Source organism: Lonchura striata, chromosome 9 (assembly GCF_050655825.1).
Source record: "Lonchura striata isolate lonStrDom1 chromosome 9, ASM5065582v1, whole genome shotgun sequence".
NCBI classification, from domain to species: domain Eukaryota; kingdom Metazoa; phylum Chordata; class Aves; order Passeriformes; family Estrildidae; genus Lonchura; species Lonchura striata.
In genome coordinates, this window is record NC_140711.1 from 30,742,495 (window position 1) to 30,762,177 (window position 19,683).

The 19,683-nt window shown below is 50.4% G+C and overlaps 1 protein-coding gene across 8 annotated transcripts in view; it reads left to right on the forward strand.

Annotated features, from left to right (window-relative positions):
* The window catches only part of PLCH1 (phospholipase C eta 1), a 57,770-nt gene that overhangs the window by 16,812 nt on the left and 21,275 nt on the right, over positions 1 to 19,683 (forward strand). For 7 of the 8 annotated variants that reach the window (XM_085588074.1, XM_085588079.1, XM_085588077.1 and 4 more), the window contains 4 exons: positions 14,263 to 14,409; positions 14,750 to 14,993; positions 16,222 to 16,351; positions 17,919 to 18,089. In XM_085588074.1, the coding sequence (XP_085444200.1) occupies positions 14,263 to 14,409; positions 14,750 to 14,993; positions 16,222 to 16,351; positions 17,919 to 18,089 (692 nt within the window). Of the gene's footprint in view, positions 1 to 2,589; positions 2,914 to 14,262; positions 14,410 to 14,749; positions 14,994 to 16,221; positions 16,352 to 17,918; positions 18,090 to 19,683 lie in introns of those variants that run through there. The other variant, XM_085588078.1, reaches the window with a different exon arrangement.

The following is a 19,683-nucleotide window of genomic DNA, read 5'->3' on the forward strand; positions in this document are numbered from 1 at the left end:
GAGAATTTCTGCAGTAGAACTTTCAGGGCTGTGTCTCTGTCCTGTAATCTGAGCCTTGTGAGGTGTGGGCAGAAGACCTGAGAGGGCAAAACAGGCGTGGAGGTGAGGCTGTTAGTGTCCTGGCAGAGCTGATCTCGGGACTCTGCAATACCCACAGGACAGCAGTGATGCCTGAAAAGGTCTTGTCTGACAGTGATCATTGATACCAATCAACTACAGGTAAGGGGAAATGAGGTTTTTGTTCAGAAAGCTTGCTTGTCACCATCACCCCTGAGACTGCTGGGACTGTGTGAGCTGTGGCCCTGCAGAGCATTCCCAGCAGGAGCCTGTGAGCCCTGGAGTGAAGGAAAAGCCAAGCAAAATGACAGGGCTTGGGATTGAATGCAAAACCTGGCTTGACACTGAGGAGTTGTCATGGGGATTGACTTTTTCTTTTTTTTTTTTTGAAGTTGAATAAACCTACAGGTCTCCTTATACCATTTGGCACCTGTCAACTGAATTACATAATGTCTTCATTTGTTTGCTGTAATGCTCTTCTAACCTATATAACATGCTTGAAATTCTAAAGACATGCAGCATTTAAGCACATCTGGTTTTAAAAGGAAGTTTATTTTGGAGATAAAATAATGAAGAATGTGTTGGTGATTGTGTAAGGTTTCTTACAGAGCAGCTGTGGTGTTGAAGGTGCTTGTGTATAGCTCATCTTATAATTAACAGAACAGTAGGAGTGTGAGTAATTTGCATGTAGCACATTATCAAGTGCAATCTGATATATCAATAATTAAACTGTACAGCGGTGACAGTTTATTTTTTGTTGTTGAACCGCAGCTATAGCACATAATTTCAAGGCACAGGCATTGGTAACTGTCTGGAGGCTGCAGGGTGCTGATTTCAGCCAGCGCTGGGGTAACGCCGGGGCTGCCCCATTTCCCCTGCTCTGCCTGGCAAGGGTGACACTCCCTCCTCAGAGTGGGGCTTGTGCCACCTCCTGCCATCCCAGCCTGACAGTGCCACCAGAGCCACAGCTGAGCAGCCAGGAGATCTGCACAGGGTCTGGTTTCACATCCCAGGGTGCTGGGCACAGTCCATGGGTACCCCACGGAGTGCTGAGCTCTGCCAGGGCTGTGGGAAGGGGCTCTGTGTCACCAACAGCTAAGAAATAATCATTTCACAGGAAGCAAAACAGGTCGGCTCCACTTGGAGCTTGTCTCCCATCCCACTGAAGTTCTGCAGGCATGTGTAACTATGAGGGGTGGATTTTTTGAGTGGCTTTTCTTTTGTTTTCCTTCTCTGTCACGTTGTGCCTCACATAACTTTTTCCTGGCCTGCGCTTGACAAATTCTGTCTCTTTTATTGCTGTCACAATGTTTGGGAATACAGCTGGGAATTCCTTTGGTGTGCTGATGTAAATGTCACAGTGGAAGAGCCAGCTGAAGAGGGAAAGAATTAGAAAATGCAGTAAATGAAAGATGTGAAGCATTCATTGTATGCAGAGCTGACTTCATTCTTGCTGTGCTTTCCAGCCTTGCGAGCCCTTGGGCTCCCATGTAAGGAAGTGCAATTTATTCAGGTCTGACTGCTTCTGCCCATTGTTCCACACTGCCTGTAAAGCCCCTGATTTCAGGAGCACCGGGATGCCTTAGAGCAGCCCAGGGTTTCACCAGGGACACGGGGGGTTTCTGTAGCTGCTGGCAGAGTTGGTGCTCAGCACCGCCGGGGCTCTCCTGGTCCTTGGTGCTCGCAGCGCTCAGGGATGCCCAGCCCGGACCGAGTGCATTTGTGCTGGCCCGACCCTGCAGGGCGGCTGCTCCTGGAGCCAGGCACAGTGGGGCAGCGGCAGCAGGAGGGCACAGAGCCAGGGCAAAGGCACCCGGGGCTGGGGGCTTCTCCCCTCCGGCTGCGGATGCCGGGGGTTACTCTGGAGCGGGGTTGGATTTGCCCTCCCGCATCCAGCCTGCGTCACTCCGCCGCTCCTGAGCCGGGCTGTGAGCGGTAATCCCTGCCCGCCCGGCCGGCCCGCTGCCCGCGGGGTCCCTGCGGTGCCCGGGCCGGCCACGCTCGGAATCCGGAGCCCAGCGGAGCCCGGAGCCTTGCAGAGCCTGGAGCTTTGGGGTACCCGGAGCCCGAAGCTTTGGGGTGCCCAGAGCCCGAAGCTTTGGGGTGCCCGGAGCTTTGGGGTACCCAGAGCCCGAAGCTTTGGGGTGCCCGGAGCTTTGGGGTACCCAGAGCCCGGAGCTTTGGGGTACCCGGAGCTTTGGGGTACCCAGAGCCCGGAGCTTTGGGGTGCCCGGAGCTTTGGGGTACCCGGAGCCCAGAGGCCAGCGGAGCCCGGAGCCCAGTGGAGCCTGGAGCTTTGGAGTGCCCGGAGCCCAGCGGAGCCCGGAGCTTTGGGGTGCCCGGAGCTTTGGGGTGCCCGGGGCCCTGAGGAGCCCGGAGCTTTGGGGTGCCTGGAGCCCAGCGCAGCCCGGAGCTTTGGGGTACTCGGGGCCCTGAGGAGCCCGGAGCTTTGGGGTGCCCGGAGCTTTGGGGTGCCCGGAGCCCAGCGCAGCCCGGAGCTTTGGGGTGCCCGGGGCGCTCCGTGCGGGGCAGCAGCAGCGCCGCCCCGCAGCTGCAGCAGCAGCAGCAGACCCCGCCGGCCCCTCGCAGCCCGCGCCCCTCGGCCGTGAGCGCAGTTTCTGCTCCCGCCGCTGCATTTGTGCTGGGGATGCATCACCGAGGTTTCCTCGCCCCTCCTGAGCAGCAGCGCTCGGCTGCGTTCCGAGGATTGCTTTCCAAACGCGCTGCCTCTGAAGGCATGAAGATGGAACTGAGCCTTTCCCGAAGGGAGAATTTCCATTCCGCTCGCCAATAATGCCTGAGTTACAAATTTAATGGCAGACCTTGAAGTATATAAAAATTTAAGTCCAGAAAAAGGTAAGGATGTTTGAGGTTGGAATTGCCGTAGAACGGGCTTGTAGTGTGTCTGGAAATGGTTATAGAAAAATAGGTAACTTAACCCTTGGGTTTGGTAAATTGCAGTGTTTATGTAGACATTGTTGGTATAACAACCGTGTATCTATTCTTAAATGTTTAACAAGAAAACCTGGTAGGTTTGTATTGACTTGAAATTCAAGGCAATTTCTGCATGAAAACATGTAGCTTGTGTTTGAGTTACTGCTCTTTTAATGAGGACAAACTGCACTTCTGTGCTAGCCTAAATTATTACAAATGTGTTTGCCTTGAATAAAAACATTCTTGACCTTTTCATCTGTTGGGAATTTTGCTGCGGCTTTCAGTGGAGAATAGTTGGTTGGGTTTTTTTAGTAGCACTTATAAATAGTATAACACATTTACAAGTGGTATGTAAAATTTGAATGAAAGCACTGGATAAAAGATGTCTTTCCAAGAATTGCAGGAGGTAGTACAAAAAAGGAAGACATCTTGAATAACTTTCTTCAGTATCTTGCAGTTTATAACATCTAGTTTTGTTCAATTTAAGTCAGTGCTGAATGGAAAGTGGCAATTAGCTTAAACCTCTAAGTGGATAGAGAGGAAATGCTGTAGAGGGAAGGGGAAATCATGGTAGATTAAAGTTAATTTTTGTGTTTTGCTCATCCTTAAGATGTTGGATTATGTTCTTTTAAAGAAAACACTTAGAAAATAAATTTAACATAAGAGCTTTCTTGCCAGAATTCTGCAGCTCAGAAGAAATTTTTGTGACAAGATTATCTGTAATTTAAAATCAAACAAACTAATCTAAAATAAAGCCATCAAAAGCCATGGATCATACTTCAAAATATCATGTTGCCTGTTATAAAATGTTAGAAATTTCAGGGCAGATTTAGCGGTTGATTTTTTTTTTCTTTGTATCTGTCATGGTTGATTTGGTAGATATTTTTTTATCTAGTGGAAGTCTTTGGGAGCAGGCACAGCTATTGTAGAAAAACCAGAGCGTATTTTAGGCGAAAGTGAGTTATTTGGGATGCCCTGCAGGGAGGGCTGCCTGTGCTGGGCTGCTGCTCCTGTGGCAGTGCTGGGCACCCAGAGCTCTCCATGGAGCTGTGCTGGCCGTGGCGAAAGGAGGGCAGGTGCTCTCCATCTGCCTCCCCAGGTAACAGATACAGCCCCGTGAATAATTCACAGCAGCCAGCTCTCCTGGGGGGCTGGCAACAAGGACCAAGCATGGGGCTCAAGTGTGGAGTCTCCTGGCAGTGTGTGTGTGGATAAGCACATTCCACAGCAGAGAGGCTGAGGCTGGAGTTCTGCTCGAGGTCCTTCTGCAGCCCCTTCCTCACCCAGGTGTGACAGCAAGGCCAAGTTCCAGCTGGCCATCCTTGGCTGTGGCAGTGCCATCTCTGAGTGGGGAGGGCAGCAAGGGCTGTAGAGCAGTGAGTGGCTGTCCCTGCTGTCCCTGGCTGTTTATGGCTTTCCCTGGCTGTCCCTGGCTGTCCCTGCTGTCCCCTTGTCTGTCCCTGGCTGTTTTTGGCTGTCCCTGGCTGTCCCTGGCTGGTTTTGGCTGTCCCTGGCTGTCTCTGGCTGGTTTTGGCTGTCCCTGGCTGGTTTTGGCTGTCCCTGGCTGTCTCTGGCTGGTTTTGGCTGTCTCTGGCTGGTTTTGGCTGTCCCTGGCTGTTTATGGCTGTCCCTGGCTGTCCCTGGCTGTCCCTGCTGTCCCCTTGTCTGTCCCTGGCTGGTTTTGGCTGTCCCTGGCTGTCTCTGGCTGGTTTTGGCTGTCCCTGCTGTCCCTGGCTGTCCCTGGCTGGTTTTGGCTGTCCCTGCTGTCCCTGGCTGTTTATGGCTTTCCCTGGCTGTCCCTGGCTGTCCCTACTGTCCCCTTGTCTGTCCCTGGCTGGTTTTGGCTGTCCCTGGCTGTTTTTGGCTGTCCCTGGCTGTCCCTGGCTGTCCCCCCTGTTCCCCCTGTTCCCCCCTGTCCCTGGCTGTCCCTGGCACTGAGGTTTGGCTGCTCAGAGGTGGGGTCATGGCCAGGCTCCCCTCTGTACCAGAGATGATGGCAGTGCCCTGTTTGATGTCCTTATTAGTGCTGCTTTGGGGCTCCTGTGCCTGCAGCTGGCCAGGCACTGAGTGTAGGCTCTGGGGTCCTGATATGGAAGGGAATTAACCTGGAACAGCAAACTGCTCTGAGTGGATATGGAAGGCATCAGTGTCCTGGGAAGAACTTGGTCGTCCACAGGTTTCATTCCAATAACAGCTTAAACCTGTCTCGGCATTAAATGCACTCCCAAGGAGTTGGCACATGCACGTGGCAGCTCGGCAGGTGGAAAGGCTCCAGATGGTTTGGCACATCCTGAGGAGGTTGCCCAGTGCTGCCTGACCCCAGTGCCACAGCAGGGCACCACAAAGTCCCTGCCATGGCCTGCGGAGGGTTCAGGGGTGCTGGGTGCTGCTGGCTCCAGGGGCAGTGTCTCATCAGCTCTGCAGAGGATGTGGCTGGCCAGCAGTAACTAGGTTATGTGCTTGCTAACTACTTAGTGTGAGTGGTGTTGGTGCTTGTGAATGAAATCCACTCATTTCAACAAATCCCCAGAACACTCTTACGGTGCTAGGGGTAACCTTGCTGTTTGCTGAAGAGCTGCTGTCTCTCCAAAACCCTGGGGCACAGATTACAATTGTTGAGGTCACCCCTTCAGTGCTTTGCTGGAGCCTGAGCTGCCCCAGTGGCACACTGGGGGCAGAGGTGGCACACAGCAGCCCGGGGACACCAGGGGCAGGGAGCAGAAACCTTCCTGGCTCTGTCCAGCACGGAGCTTGCTGCAAGGGCTGTGTGTGTGTGCTGCTTTCCTCTTCCCTCAGCAGCTGCTGCCTCGGGGAGCTGAGGTGGGAGCAGTGGCTGAGGTGGGAGCAGTGAGCAGCCCAGGCTGGCTTTCCCTGGAGTGCCAGCAGAGCTGGCTGCAGGGCAGGGAGCTGGAGCTGGGCCGTGGCAGGTCAGACATCTAGCAGGTATTCCCGTTACCAAGAGAAACATTGATCAGCCTGGAACTCGGATGCACAGAGGAGCATCATTTTCAGTGATAAAATCACTCTGGTGTTTGAGACTGGCAGTTCATTGTTTGCCCACAGATGACTCACTGTCGGTGACTTGCACCGAGGTAATTTAAAATAGAATAGATAAACATGTTTCTTTAGCAAAATGACTATTTCAGAGGAGGATGAATAAATTAGTTCATATCATCTGTTGCGCTGCAGCCTCCATTCGTTACTTTTAAAGGCTAATTAACTTCACTTTCCGTTCTCTTCTGCTTTTCTCCCCTCTTCCCAGTCCCTAGCCCCAGGTGTGGCTTGGTTGGGCATCCTGGAGGGAAGCAGTGCTCCCTCCAGCCTGGCCCAGCTCCTGGGGGCTGGCTCCCCTTCCAGCTGTGCCCTGCCAGCCCAGCGCAGTGCCAGCAGCACAGCACAGTGCCAGCAGCACAGCACAGTGCCAGCTGGGCACCCCCCTGCCCAGGCTGGACAGGGCTGAGGTGCTGCCACACGTGGCTGCTTGCTGAGCAGCCTGCAGACACCAGAACTGAGCCTGGGACAGATCATCCTCTGTGCATCCCTGTGTGGGCACAGGAGCAAGCTCTAGGAAGGTGCTGGGGGTTTTTCCTATTTTTTGTTAAATTGGTGAAGTGGAAGGTGTGACATACAGTGTGGTGAATGAGGGAGTCTGCCCTAGCCCAGTATGCTGTGGTGGGAATTGTATTTGTGGCATCAAACACAGGGAGGCTGTGTTCAAACAGAAGGTCTGGTTTGCTGGTGTATAATCCTTCTTTATGTCCTTATTGATTTTTTTCCAGGGCAGATATGGGATTCTGTCAGCCAAGGAGCTGGTGGTTCACTGTTGTGCACCTCAGCATCCAGAGGCACGGCTCCTGGGAGGCTCAGACTGCTCCGTGCCAGCTGGGAGGAGCCCCTGGCACTGCAGAGGTGGCTCAGCTGCAGTGAGGGAGGCACTGCCCCCCTGAGCAGAGCTTCCCTGGCCTGGGGAGCCTGGGCTCTCCTCTGGGCACACAGGCACACATCCTGGCATGGTGCCTGGTGCTCTGTGTCATCACACCGAGGGAGAGTGCTTGTCCTGAAAGCCACCCCCAGTCTGGCACAGTGACACCAACACCTGTGTGCTCATCCTCCCCTTGGCAGGAGCAGCAGAAACTCTCCTCCTCATCCTCCTGCTCCTCCATTCCTTCCCACCTCCTGTTTTTCCCCCTTTCTGTAGTGTCGTAACCAACTGCTGTGCCCTCCCTGCTGAGGGATCCTCGGGGAAGAAAGAGGATTAGGATGTGCAAACTTAACTGTGTTTGCTTAATAAATCTGTGCTCCTTGTTCACCCCACTGGTGTGACAATGTGCTTTGGCACTTGGCCATGGCTGTGCTTAAACGATTGTGCTTTTCAGTGTTGACAAAGGATGAATTCCCTAGTCCTGATGGAAAACTCACAGTCCTCAGCCAGCGGTGGCACCAGGGCTCTCACAATGGGCAGCTCTGGTGGAGTTGTTCCTGAAGAAAGGATGAAACCTGGGCTAATTGCTGGGAGATAATAAGTGGAAGTTTGCTGAGCTGGCAGAAGGAGGGGTCCTTGGGCAGGGGTGGAAAACATGCATTGTTCACAGCCCCTGTGAAGGGGCACTGGCCTGGCAGGACGTTCCTGCACTGCACAGTGCTCTGTGAAGTCTCAGTGAGGGAGCAAAGCTTGTCATTAAGGATCACTCAGGCTCTTTTTGGACGGTGCTGTAGTACCAAGCTTTTGTTTGGACGCTTCTGGTTCCTTTCTGGTGTCTAAGAGCAAAAGAGGAGGGGGCCTCATTCTGGGAAGGAGCTCTGGGTTCTTCCATGGCAAGGATAACTAAAGGTGGTCAAGGGTCAGCTTGAGAAGGTGAAGAGCAGAGACCTTTCACTTGTAATGTGAAAATAAGATGAGTTATTGGTCATGCTGGAAGCTCTGAGCCCGCAGTGTCAGTAGGGGAGGCTGAGAGAGCAGTTACTGTGAAACACTTGTTACTCAGATTGGACTTCTGGGAGCTGCTGCTCACAAGCTTTTGCATTTGTTTTGGGGTTTTTTAAGAAAAAAAGACACCACCAAACAGTTCCCATTCCTACAAAGAGCTGGGACATGCTGATAGATTTTTGTGCTTGGGGTTATTTCTCTGTCCTGGATAGTGAATGATTTTGCTCTTAAGCTTCACTCCTTTCTTGTTTGCATATTATTTGGTGGCTTTACAAGCACGAGCTGCTTCCCAGAGTTAGGGATTCCTTTGATTAGATGCCATTCGGTTGTTTTGAGCAGCCTCAGCTTGTGGTTGGTTACTTGCTTTGATTCTCTGTATCTCCAGGCTGAGATGAATTGCCCGTGCCCTTTCCAGCCTCTGGTGTCTCTGCTGGTGCTGTGTGGCTTCCTCGAGGGTTTCTCAAGGAAAGCAGAGTGAGGGATTGATTGTCCATCTCATGTGCATGGCCTTCCCAGAGATCACCACTAAACCCCTGTGAGAAGCTTAATGTGGAATTCTGTGAGGCTAGGAGAGCTGCTGGGGAGCAAATTAAACTCTGGCAGAACATATGAGCTGTGGCTACTGAAACCAAACCCGGGTGCCTGGGGTGCCCCAGACCTGCAGCTGCCCTGGTGCCCCCCGAGTCTCTGGTGTGATGTGACACCCTGATGGCATCAGTGCTGTTCTCTGGGATTTAGGGCAAATGTGCTCTCGGGGGGCAGACCTGGGTAGAAAATGCTGTTTGATGGCACTACTGGAAGGGCAGATGAGTGCTCAGGGTGAGGGAGTGATGCAGGACAGGGGGAGTGCAGAAGCTGAGAACTGGAGGGGTGTCGGAATCTGAGCTATTGACGATTCCCAGATTGTAGAAAGTCTCTGTCTGTCAGCCCCCTGCCAAAGCAGAAGCCATAATTGGTCTGTGCTGGTTTCCAGGTTGTTTATTCTGTTTATCTCTCACATGTTCTGCTGCCCTGCCCAGCTCTGTCCTGCAGGGCAGCGTGTGGGGCTCTGCCCTCAGTGGGATGTGACAAACATTCAATACCAGAAACTCCCTGGGCTGGATTTACAAGAACGTGCCAATATCTGTCACCTACGTTGGACAGTGTGTCCCCAGCCTGAACCAACAGAAAAATGCCAACACCACAGTGAGACATGGAGGGCATGAAGAAGGAGAAAAAGGACAAGGCACACCCAATTTCCTCCAGCTTGTCCCCTTTGGACCCCTCATCTAGAATCCTAAAATTTTACTTTTGCACCCGTGCCACACTTAATTGTTACTGATATCAAACCCTCAGAGCTGGTAATTGATCCTGTAAGATTGAAAACTCTTTTCCATGGGCAGAGATCACACCAGGGTCTCTGGGGCTCTGTCCAGGGGTTCCTGACCTGGCAGGGCAGGCAGAGGGAAGCCCTGGGCTCCCCCAGAGGGGTTCTGGCCTTTGCTCTGGGGCTGGGCTGCATCCAGAGTGTTTTCACTGCTGACAGGACAGTGCAGTTTTGTGCTGGTCCCCACGCAGGGCTGGGGCTTTTTGGGAAGGACCTTTCAGACCATGGAGTCCAACCATCAGCCCAGCCCCACCACGGTGTTCAGCCCTTTCCTGGCTCCTCAACAGCCACATCCCCTCGTTTTTCACACGTTTCGGGGACCGTGACCCCACCACTGCCCTGGGCAGCTGTGCCAGGGCTTCACAACCCTTCAAAATACACAGGAAGCCCCAAAATACTGAATGCAGGGGAGGAGAGCTGCTGCTGCAGTTAGAAAAGTAACTCCTGCATTTTATGGGTTCCTTTTATCTCTTCAAGCTTAATGTTGGCTTAATTCAGTTAATGCCTATCATTTAGAAACCCAGTTTATATCCTCTTTCATAATTAAACTTCTCAGTGTTTGGTAATGCTCTTTATACTTATTTAATCTTTTTGTTTTGTCAGATGGCTGTAATAATAAGTCCATAAAAGCAAGATGAGACCAGACCTTTTGTCATTTGGTTGCACTTTGAAATATTAATTTCTTAACATACAGGAAAATAAAAATACTGTTTGTGGACAGCAATGGGAAATTTGTTTTTATATTTGGCTTTAAAGTAAAATTATCTATCTCACAACAGTGGTGTAACCTTTTGCTGTAGACTCTTGGCAGTAGAATTGTGCTGCTAATGCAAAGGTAACAGTGTTTTCTTGAATAACTAAACCCCAAAGTAAAGTAGCAAAAAATAGCCAAGATATTTCTGTAACCTCAGAGAGCAGGTTTGATGGGAGAGGGTGTTTGTTTCTCTGCAGGGATGTGCACCATACAGCAAAATGCTCTTCTGTTTGCTGGAAGATGCTGCTCAGTGTAATGTCTTGCTTCCCTAAATAATTTCCTTCTGGCACGGGGAGGGCAGGGCTGGTCTGGGGGATTGGTGCTGCTGGAGATGCCCAGCAGTGCCAGCTCAGTGGGCAGCCAGAGCGGCGTGGGCAGGGGCACCCACGGAGCTGCCTGGCACCCCGGGGCTCAGGGACACCCTGGGAACACCCTGGCACACCCCGGGGCTCCATGGAACACCCTGGGGACATCCTGGGGGTCCATGGGACACTCTGGGACACCCCGGGGACACCCTGAGACATCCCGGGGCTCAAGGACACCCTGGGACACCCTAGGGCTCCATGGGACACCCCGGGGCTCAGAGACACCCTGGAGACACCCTGGCACACCCCAGGGCTCCATGGAACACCCTGGGGACATCCTGGGGGTCCATGGGACACCCTAGGACACCCTGGCACACCCCGGGGCTCCATGGAACACCCTGGGGACATCCTAGGGCTCCATGGGACTACCCTGGGACACCCTGGCACACCCCGGGGCTCAGGGACACCCTGGGACACCCTGGCACACTCTGGGGCTCAGGGACACCCTGGGGACATCCTAGGGCTCCATGGGACACCCTGGGACACCCTGGCACACCCCGGGCCCCACAGCCCTGCCACGTGCTGGCAGCGTGGCCATGCCAGGGAAGGCCGAGCTGGCACGGGTGGGTTTGTACCTGCTCTACCCTCGGGTGCAGAAGCAGCTCCTGCCCAAGGAGAGGCTTGTGTTAGGAGTGATTCTCATGGCTGAGCTAAATTAAAAATGTTATTTGAATTCAGGGCTCTCTTGCTTCAAAGGGTTATTGTGGGAGGAAGAAAAGTAGACGGGTGTTTCATTATTAAATCCTGTTAAACTCCAGGGTGTCTGTTGGGATGATTTTAGGCTGTCAAGTTTGCATAACTCTGCAAACAGAAGTGAATGTAGTTATCAGGGGTTTTTAATTTTAAATGAAAGCTTCAAATATCATAGAATCATGGAAAGGTTTGGGTTGGAAGGGACCTTAAAGACCACCCAGTTCCAACCCCCTGCCCTGGCAAGGATACCTTCCTTATACATTGCATGAGCACAAATTTTTATTTAAAATTCCAGATTAATTTTCTTTGCTCTTGTAACATAAATTACATTGTGTTCTAGTTTAACTCAATTCATTTTCAGACTTTGAGCAAAAAATGCACAGCTAGTCCTTGTGTTAGAAGAACATCTTTTAATGGGAATCATGTCTTGCTTCCGTAAATTTTAAACTGTGTCTGCATTGAGGAGCTGCTTCATTTGCTCTGCATTCCTGGTTTATCTACAGGATTAGATGTTTTTCTGGAAGCAGCTTCCCTATTCCTCGGTGAAATCCTTCCTGAACTGCTCTTCTGGAGCTTTACCCTGCCCTGCCCTGCTGGTACCTTCCCCATTCAGATGCAAATTTGTGGTGTCTGCCAAGGGACCGGCATTAGCATGCTGAGAATAGATCTGAAAAAGACCTTTTTTATTTGCGTGCTTCTATTTTCTAAATAGCCCGAAGGGGAGGATGGGGTGTTTTGGAAATGGTTTGCAGAGCTGAGATGCAGTGGGCTCCTGATTGCTGTGGCATTTCCATTACCCCTGTCCCTTCTTGAACGTGGAGCTTTTGTTATTAACACCTGCACAGCAGGAATGATGCCTGAACTCTCTTACACGTTTACCATTCTTTAAATGCTTCAATTCCCATGGTATTTCCCTGCAATTGGGAAAGTGCAAGCAGCAAAGATGGTGCTCCCTGGGGCTGGAGCTCCTGCAGGTGGGATTTGGGAGTTGGAGGCTGTTGAGATGTTGGGCAAGGACTGGGTTTCTTCCACTTTGTGAAAGAAAGTGTTTTAAAATCTGTTCCCTGTAACTGAAGTGTGCCTGAAGCATGGATGTGACTGCACCCATAACAATTCCAAACCTGATGTAGGAATGTTTAAGCAATTGAAATGATGAGGAAGGAACTGGATTGCCTTTTGTGGTTTTTATTTTCCCCACAGTTCTGTTGGCTGCAGTTACCTGACTGTGGCCCATTCTCTGCTTTTCTTGTATTGAATAAATGTGGTCTGGTCTTCTCCCTTCTGCCTTTTGCTGGCTGTCCTCAAGAGCATCTTAGTGAAACTGGGCTGGGATTTTTTCTCTGACAACTGAGCTGGTGCTAATAGAGAGACTTACTTGAGAATTAGTTATTTTTGTAAGACTTTCACCAGTCACTGCTAGTCTTAGGTGCAAAGAAGCAGATTTTCTGAGTTGAGTAGCTTGCTGCTAAACCTCTTGCTGAGCTAAAGCCCTGCTGGAAGTGATCTCTCTATTAGTGAGATCAAAAGGTGCTGTGGTGTGTGTGGCAGGCTGGTGGAGCAGGGCACGTCTGTGTGTCCACACTCATTTCTGTGCTGGGACAAGTCGTGTTTGTCTTGGTAGGAATCAGAGGCAAACCTGATCTAAACTCAGCTCCACAGGGAAAGGCTGGGTCTGCCAAGAAAGGGCATCCATGAGTGGATGTTCACAGGGACTTCTAGAGTCTATTTTTGCTTCAGTTCATCTTTCTTCTCTCAGGTTCTGAGCTTTCCATCCCTTGTGGTGTAAATGTTTGTCTTCCTGGTACTTTGTGCATCTTCAGATAGACCCAAGTTAATGCTGCCCCAGCCAACATGTGGATATAGTCTAGCATCTCCTGCTGGCTTGATTTATGTCCCATTTGTGGTTTGTCTTAAAGCCCTTCCAAACTCACCTTCATTCGGTGTGTGCTGATCCAGGGGTGCCATTATTTATGGACATAGTGGAGGACACATTTACTGCACTCACAGGAGGCTTTCAGGAGAGTGTGGTTCTGTTCAGCTCAGCCACAGTCCCCTCCTTTCCCCAAGAAAGGGAACTCAGGAAAAAGGCTCCTGATGGGCTTTATTCCATGGGTTTGCCCTGCCAGCTCCTGGTCAGTGAGGAAGCCAGGGCAGGATATTCCAGCCCCAAGGGCTGTTCAGCCCTGCTCTGCCCAATGTTTAGATGCTGTTCTGCCTGCCTGTGAGTGTGTCAGAGCTGCTGGGAGAATAAATAAACCCCAGCTCTGGCAGAGGAGTGGGACTGTGGCTTGGTCTTTGCTGTGACACTGAGGAGCACTGCAGAGAGAAGTGCTGGAGAGAGGAAGGGTGATAAGAAATAGAGACAGACCCAGAGAGTTTGTTTGGGAGCCAGCCAGAGTGTAAACAAATCACCCAGGGAGATGAATTTGGAGTGATACCAAGTGAGGAGAGGCTGTGAATGGATAAAAGCAGAAGGTAATTTAAGAGCATGGTTATATACTGAGATCAAGAGGAAACGTTATCTTGAGCCTTGTGTTTGGAAGGCTGCAGGAGGGAGGATGTGAGATGAAATGGAAGAAATGGGTTTATTTTAGTCAAAACACAGAGGAGGAAAAAAGCCTTATCATTCAGATGGGATGGGTGGATGAAAGGAAATTATCCCATTGTGTGTTGGGAGGTTGGTGGCAGCATGGAGAGGGTGTGAATGTGTCTGTGCCATTCTGTGAGCAGCTCTGCCAGTGTCACAGCATGAGGGACAAACTCCAGGCCTCCTGAGCCCAGAGGAGTGCAGGGTTTGAATGAGGATCTCACCACTCCAAGTGCATGGAGTGCTGGCATTTAAAATTACAGCACTTTGTGTAGTAATAGAAAAAATGTAAATAAGATGAGCATGAAACAACTATAAAATATTTTCCTTCAACACAGATAAAAGTTTTCTTTGCCTAAATGTTGTCGTGAGGGTGTTCAGATAGATGAGCTGCTCCATTTTCCTGTGTGGAGAAGGTGGCAGGGAAGAAGGAATGGTCCCCCAGCACTGCCCACTTTCTGTCACTGGAGCTCCAGCTCGGAGCTGGTGTGTGCCAGGCAGATTCTGGGCAGCCTGTTAGTCATGTCAGTGGTGGCTGAGGTGGCTGCTCAGTGGAATTTGTTCTGCTCTGCCCCACAGTTGAGAGATGCATGAGTGTGATGCAGTCTGGCACGCAGATGGTGAAGCTGAAGAGTGGAACCAAGGGGCTGGTCCGTCTCTTCTACCTGGACGAGCACAGGAGCTGCATCCGATGGAGGCCCTCCCGCAAGAGCGAAAAGGCAAAAAGTAAACTCCTCATATTTCTTCTCGTTTCTGGGGCAGTTCAGCTTTATAATGTGACTTACAGAGCTGCACAGGGGCTCGTGGGCTGATGGGAGGCATGGGTGTCTGTCTGCCCTGCTCCCTTTCTGGAGCCTCAGCCCTGTGATGTTCTGGGGAGCGCTCAGAGCCTCCGGGGCAGCCGGCACAGCCATGGAGGGAAACCTTCAGTCCAGCAGGGTTTTGGGGTGTGAAGATGTAACATTAATGAAATTTAAAGCCTCTGAGCCCGAATAACTCGGGACTATGGGAAGCAGGAAGAGGCTGGCTGGCTGTCCCAGCGTGTCCTTTGGTTTCCTTCCCCCAGTCGTCATCGACTCCATTTACAAAGTCAGCGAGGGCCGGCAGTCCGAGATCTTCCACCGCCACGCCGAGGGCAGCTTCGAGCCCAGCTGCTGCTTCTCCATTTACCACGGCAGCCACCTGGAGAGCCTGGACCTGATCACGTCCAACCCCGAGGAGGCTCGCACCTGGGTCACGGGGCTCAAGTACCTGCTGGCCGGGATCAGCGACGAGGACTCGCTCGCCAAGCGCCAGAGAACGCACGACCAGTATCCTTTGGGGAGCAGGATCCTCCTGCTCACATCCCTGCCTTGCTTCCCAGTCACTTCAGCACTGCCTGCCCTTTCTCCTCCCCTTAAGGGATCAAACCCCTCCACTGATTGCAGTGGAAACCTGAGCAATGGGTTTGACACGGGCACTGGGCACTCGTTGTGGGATAAACCATGGGCTGTGCCTTGGGGACTGGCTCAGACTGCAGGGGAGTCAGGGCTTGCATTTTGTTAATGAATTCCTTTGTGAAGGGGCAGACCAGTTATTTCTAGTTATCTCAGTATCTCAGGAACTCTTGGCTACCTCTGTTGCTCTTGTGTAAGTCAGATGCCTGTGTCCTTCCTAACCTCCATTGTTTGTCAGGAGCACAAATCCTTAAAGCTCCTTAAATTTTTGTTGTAGCCCAGTAGCCAGAGTGAACCTCGTGTCCTCTGAATATTTTCTTCTTGTGCCTTTTTCTCCACAACAGTTTTTTTTTCACAACAGTGATGACTAAAATGTTATACACAAAGAACACTCTTTCCCCAAAAACCAAACCCCAAGGCCATCTTAATTAAAATTGTAACCTGTCTGTTCTTCTGCCTCATGGAAATCTCTAATGGTACTCCTGGAGAATACACATATTTCAGGTATTTTTAATTTATATCTCCCGTGTTTGATTCTGATCACAGCAGGCACAGGTCCATTGGGGTTGTATTGCATGCTCTGTTGCACCTGTCCTCAGCTTGCTATATTTAACCATGACTTTTCTGAGCTGCTCCTGTCTGCTGTATCTTCTCTCCTGCTGAAACATCCCTGCAAGTCCTGTTTGTTTTATCCAGCGTGGCAGCTGGGAGGCTGCACACAGAATGGCCCTGTCCCACTCCCAGCTACTGCAGGAACTTAGCAGCAGTGCTGAGGGATATTTGTGTAAGGAGGGGTGAAAGGTGCTGCCTGGGAAATGAAGTTCAGATAGAATGAAGGGACAGGTGGAAGAAGATCCCAGAGTGAGCCCAGCAATATTTAAAAACTTTGGAGCACGTTCTCAGAGGAGGAACCAGCATCAGAAAGGGGAGTGCAGAGGGGCTGGTGTTGTGAACTGGGCTGTGAATAATCACAAACCAGCTCTGCTTTTAAGCATTTGTCTGAGCTGTAGCAAGGGCAGGGACAAAGAGGGCTCTTTCCTGAGCTGCCCTGCCCACCTTGTCCGTGGGGAGGTCCCTGTGCCTGTCCTTGACCCGCTGGCAGCTGGGTGAAGCAGACCTTCGAGGAGGCTGACAAGAACGGGGACGGGCTGCTGACCATCGAGGAGATCCACCAGCTGATGCACAAGCTGAACGTCAGCCTGCCCCGCAGGAAGGTCCGCCAGATGTTCCAGGTGTGTGCCGGCCACCAGGGCTGCTTGGCATCCTTTTCTGGGCACATCAGAGCAGGCTCTGAGCCTGGGGCTGAAACCACAGCACCTCACAGGCTTCTTCTATGTCCTACCCTTTTGTAGTCAAAGAGACTTCAGAGCATTGTTTAAATGCCATGAAGCACACAGAAAAGTTACCAGCGTTGCTCTTTCTGCTGCACTGCTGGTTTCAGCTCTGGAACTGAATTCTGTGAATTCTGAATTCTGTTTCAATTCTCTTTCAATTCTTTGAACTGAATTGTTCAATGCTGACGTTGATGGACAATGAAGTTACTCTGTTGCTACTAAAACATTTTTATGTCCTTTATGGAAAATTATTTAATAGAAACTGGCTTTATACAAGTAATTAGATTTTCTTTAGCAACTTCCTCATATTTAGCCATTCAGATTTGATTTAGAATCAGTTTTTTACCTCTGTTGTCTGAAAACAGCTCCCATTTTCCACCAGTCCTTGTGTTTACTGTAGGAAAGAAATATAAGCCAAGGATATAATGGAGAGCAAAAAAAGTCATCTTCACTTTTCTAAACCAGCACCAGCTCAAAGCTGTTTTGCTGTAAACCATGGGAAAGTTGAAGAATCTTCTATGGCTTAAAATCCCCATTAGATATACATCTTTGGAGTCTGGAGCTACTCCCAAAGACCTGGAAACTGCTGGGGTGGTGTTGCAGAGATTAATTTGGGTTGTACTCATTCCCACAGATTATAAATGTCATTTAAGGTATGCCATAGATCTAAAATGATTAAAAATCCCATTCAACACCATTTAGCTGAGAGTTCCTTTCCTCTCAGCTGACCTGCTGGGACAGGAGTCTGCAGCTCCTTTTTGCATGGAGACCCACACAGTGCCTGCCAGCCGTTCTCCAGAATATATTCCTTGTTTTGAAAATCCAGAGCAATCCTCTTAGGCAGATATTCACAGGAAAAAAGCTTGTATTAGTGTGTGCTAAGTCTGTTTTCTTCTCTTCCTACCTCTGAGGAGAAAGAGCAAATCAAGCCTGGAGATGCTGGGTGTATGTTTTGGTGTGGAGTCTCAGTGCTGCTGCAGGGCTGTCCCCTCTGCAGAGTGCTGCTGGGGCTGAGAGTGCTGCAGATGAAATAATGTGCATTTAAGACTCTGCTATTGTCCTGAATGTTTTAAGATATCAGACTGTTGTTGGGGAAGCCTTGGGTGATATTGTTATGCCTCTTGCTGTGTTTTAATCCAGGATAACTGCAGGGCATACAGGAGGGCAAGAGATCAGACTAAAGCCCAGGGTGAACCTCTTTCTGGGGGAAATAAATATGAAATTAAAGAAGGAAATTAAAATTTCATAGGGAATCTGTGGCTTTAGTTTAGTAACCATTTTCACCAAAAACCCCAGAGATGATGATATAATTTTGCAGTTATTTTAGTCTGTTAGGATTTGTGTCTGAACAGTCTTTTAGACAAGAATTTACTACATTTCTGTTGGTGTGCACGAGTCCTGCTGTGTTTAATTCCCTGATTTCTCCTGTGCTGAGCATGCTTACCTAAGTGTCGTTACCTCTCAGGAAGCAGACACAGATGAGAACCAAGGAACCCTGAACTTTGAAGAATTCTCAGTGTTTTACAAGATGATGTCCTTGCGTCGGGATCTCTACCTGCTGCTCCTGAGCTACAGTGACAAGAAGGATCATCTCACTGCTGAGGAGCTGGCCCAGTTCCTGAGGGTGGAACAGAAGGTAGGGCAATATCTGCATCCATGGCTGTGGCCATGCACTTACATTCCAGTGTAGGGAAAAGATTTTACGGAAAATATTAACTTGGGGTGGAGGGCAAAGCACAGAGGTGGCAGAAGAGAGTTCTGAGGTTTTATTGTTTTTTGAAATGCTTCTAGAAAGAGTTTGAGCTGCTTGGGATGGTTTTTGAAGTGCCCAGGGGAGCAGTGTGAGAGGGTGCTCAGGGTCCTGGAGCAGGAATGCGTGGCAGAGGTGGGGGAGCTCCCTTGGGGATGCACAGGGACATCATGGACCTGCTGAAGCAGCAGAACCTGGAGCTGACTGCCAGGTCTGGCATTCTGCATCCTCCCAGTGCCCTGTGTGCCCTCCTGAGAGCACTGCTGGGCACAGCTGCCTGGGGGGCTGCTCTGCTGCAGCAGCAATCCATGGGGAGTGAAACCAGCAGCTCCTGCTGAGCCTCTTGGCTGGGCAGGCCCAGGGCACCCGCACCCTGTGCCCCTCCCCAGTGCCCAGCTCTGGGGGCCAGGGAGATTCCCAGTGCCAGCAGTGCCCTGGGCCAGGGCAGCATTGCTCCAGGAGCTGATGGTGCTCCAGCTCCCCAGTGCCCTCACCCAAACAGCATTTTGCTTTTGCTGTTGTCTGGATGCTCGGAAATGTGTGGACAGTCTGTTCTGCTCCATCTGCTGCTCATTTGGCAAGATAGGAAATACTCTGCAGCCTGAGGACAGAACAAAAGCGGGCTGGGGTTTTTGTTAGCTTCCTAAACTGGCTTCTTTTTTAGGAGAACTCCCTCTTTAGGAGAACACTCCACATTATTTTTGTGGAGTACTTTAAAGTGTAACAAAAAAATGAGTGGCCAAAGTCATCACCTCTCAAGATACAATAAAAAAAAATCACAAATGTGTAGACTTTTCCCTGGTAGAGGCAGCTTTGGACTACATTAGACATTTCCATTCCTCAAGCACATGAGAACCCCACACTGGGCCAGCAAGGAGCCATGAGGGATAATGGAAATGTTAATTAGAGCCAGCTTGTACCAGAACAGGGCCTGCTCTGAGCAGTGCTTGCAATCAAACACCAACCTGAGCAAGGAAAATCAGTTATTTTTAATACTAAATTGTTATTTTTTTATTATCCTGTGTAATTCCTGCAGCATCTTAGGATGGCTGGCTTAGCTAGGACAGTACAAACAGTGAGCAGGATGATCCAGAGGTTTGAGTGCCCCTATTGTCTTCCTGTGATGTTGGTAGTGGAGAAATTAAATCCACGCAGTCCTCGTTCTTCCTTTGGTTTTCTACAGCTCAAGGCAGTGAGGAAAGATGAGATGAGAGATGGGAGCTACTCCTTGCTTTAGTTCTGAAGGAAATATAAGTGTCCACTTGTAAGTGCCCCACAAATCAGTTAGAACCTCAGCTGTGGCCTAGCTGAAGCTGTTGACAAAATTCCTCCTTGTTTCAGAAAAGCTGCTGTTTTTCATTTCAGAATTTAATTATTTCTCTCCTAGCCTGTGTATTACAGTGAACTCCCTTGGAAGTAATGAAATCATAGGAGTGGAAAACGCATGAAAATGAAATCCAAGCCTGCCAAATCTTTTTGC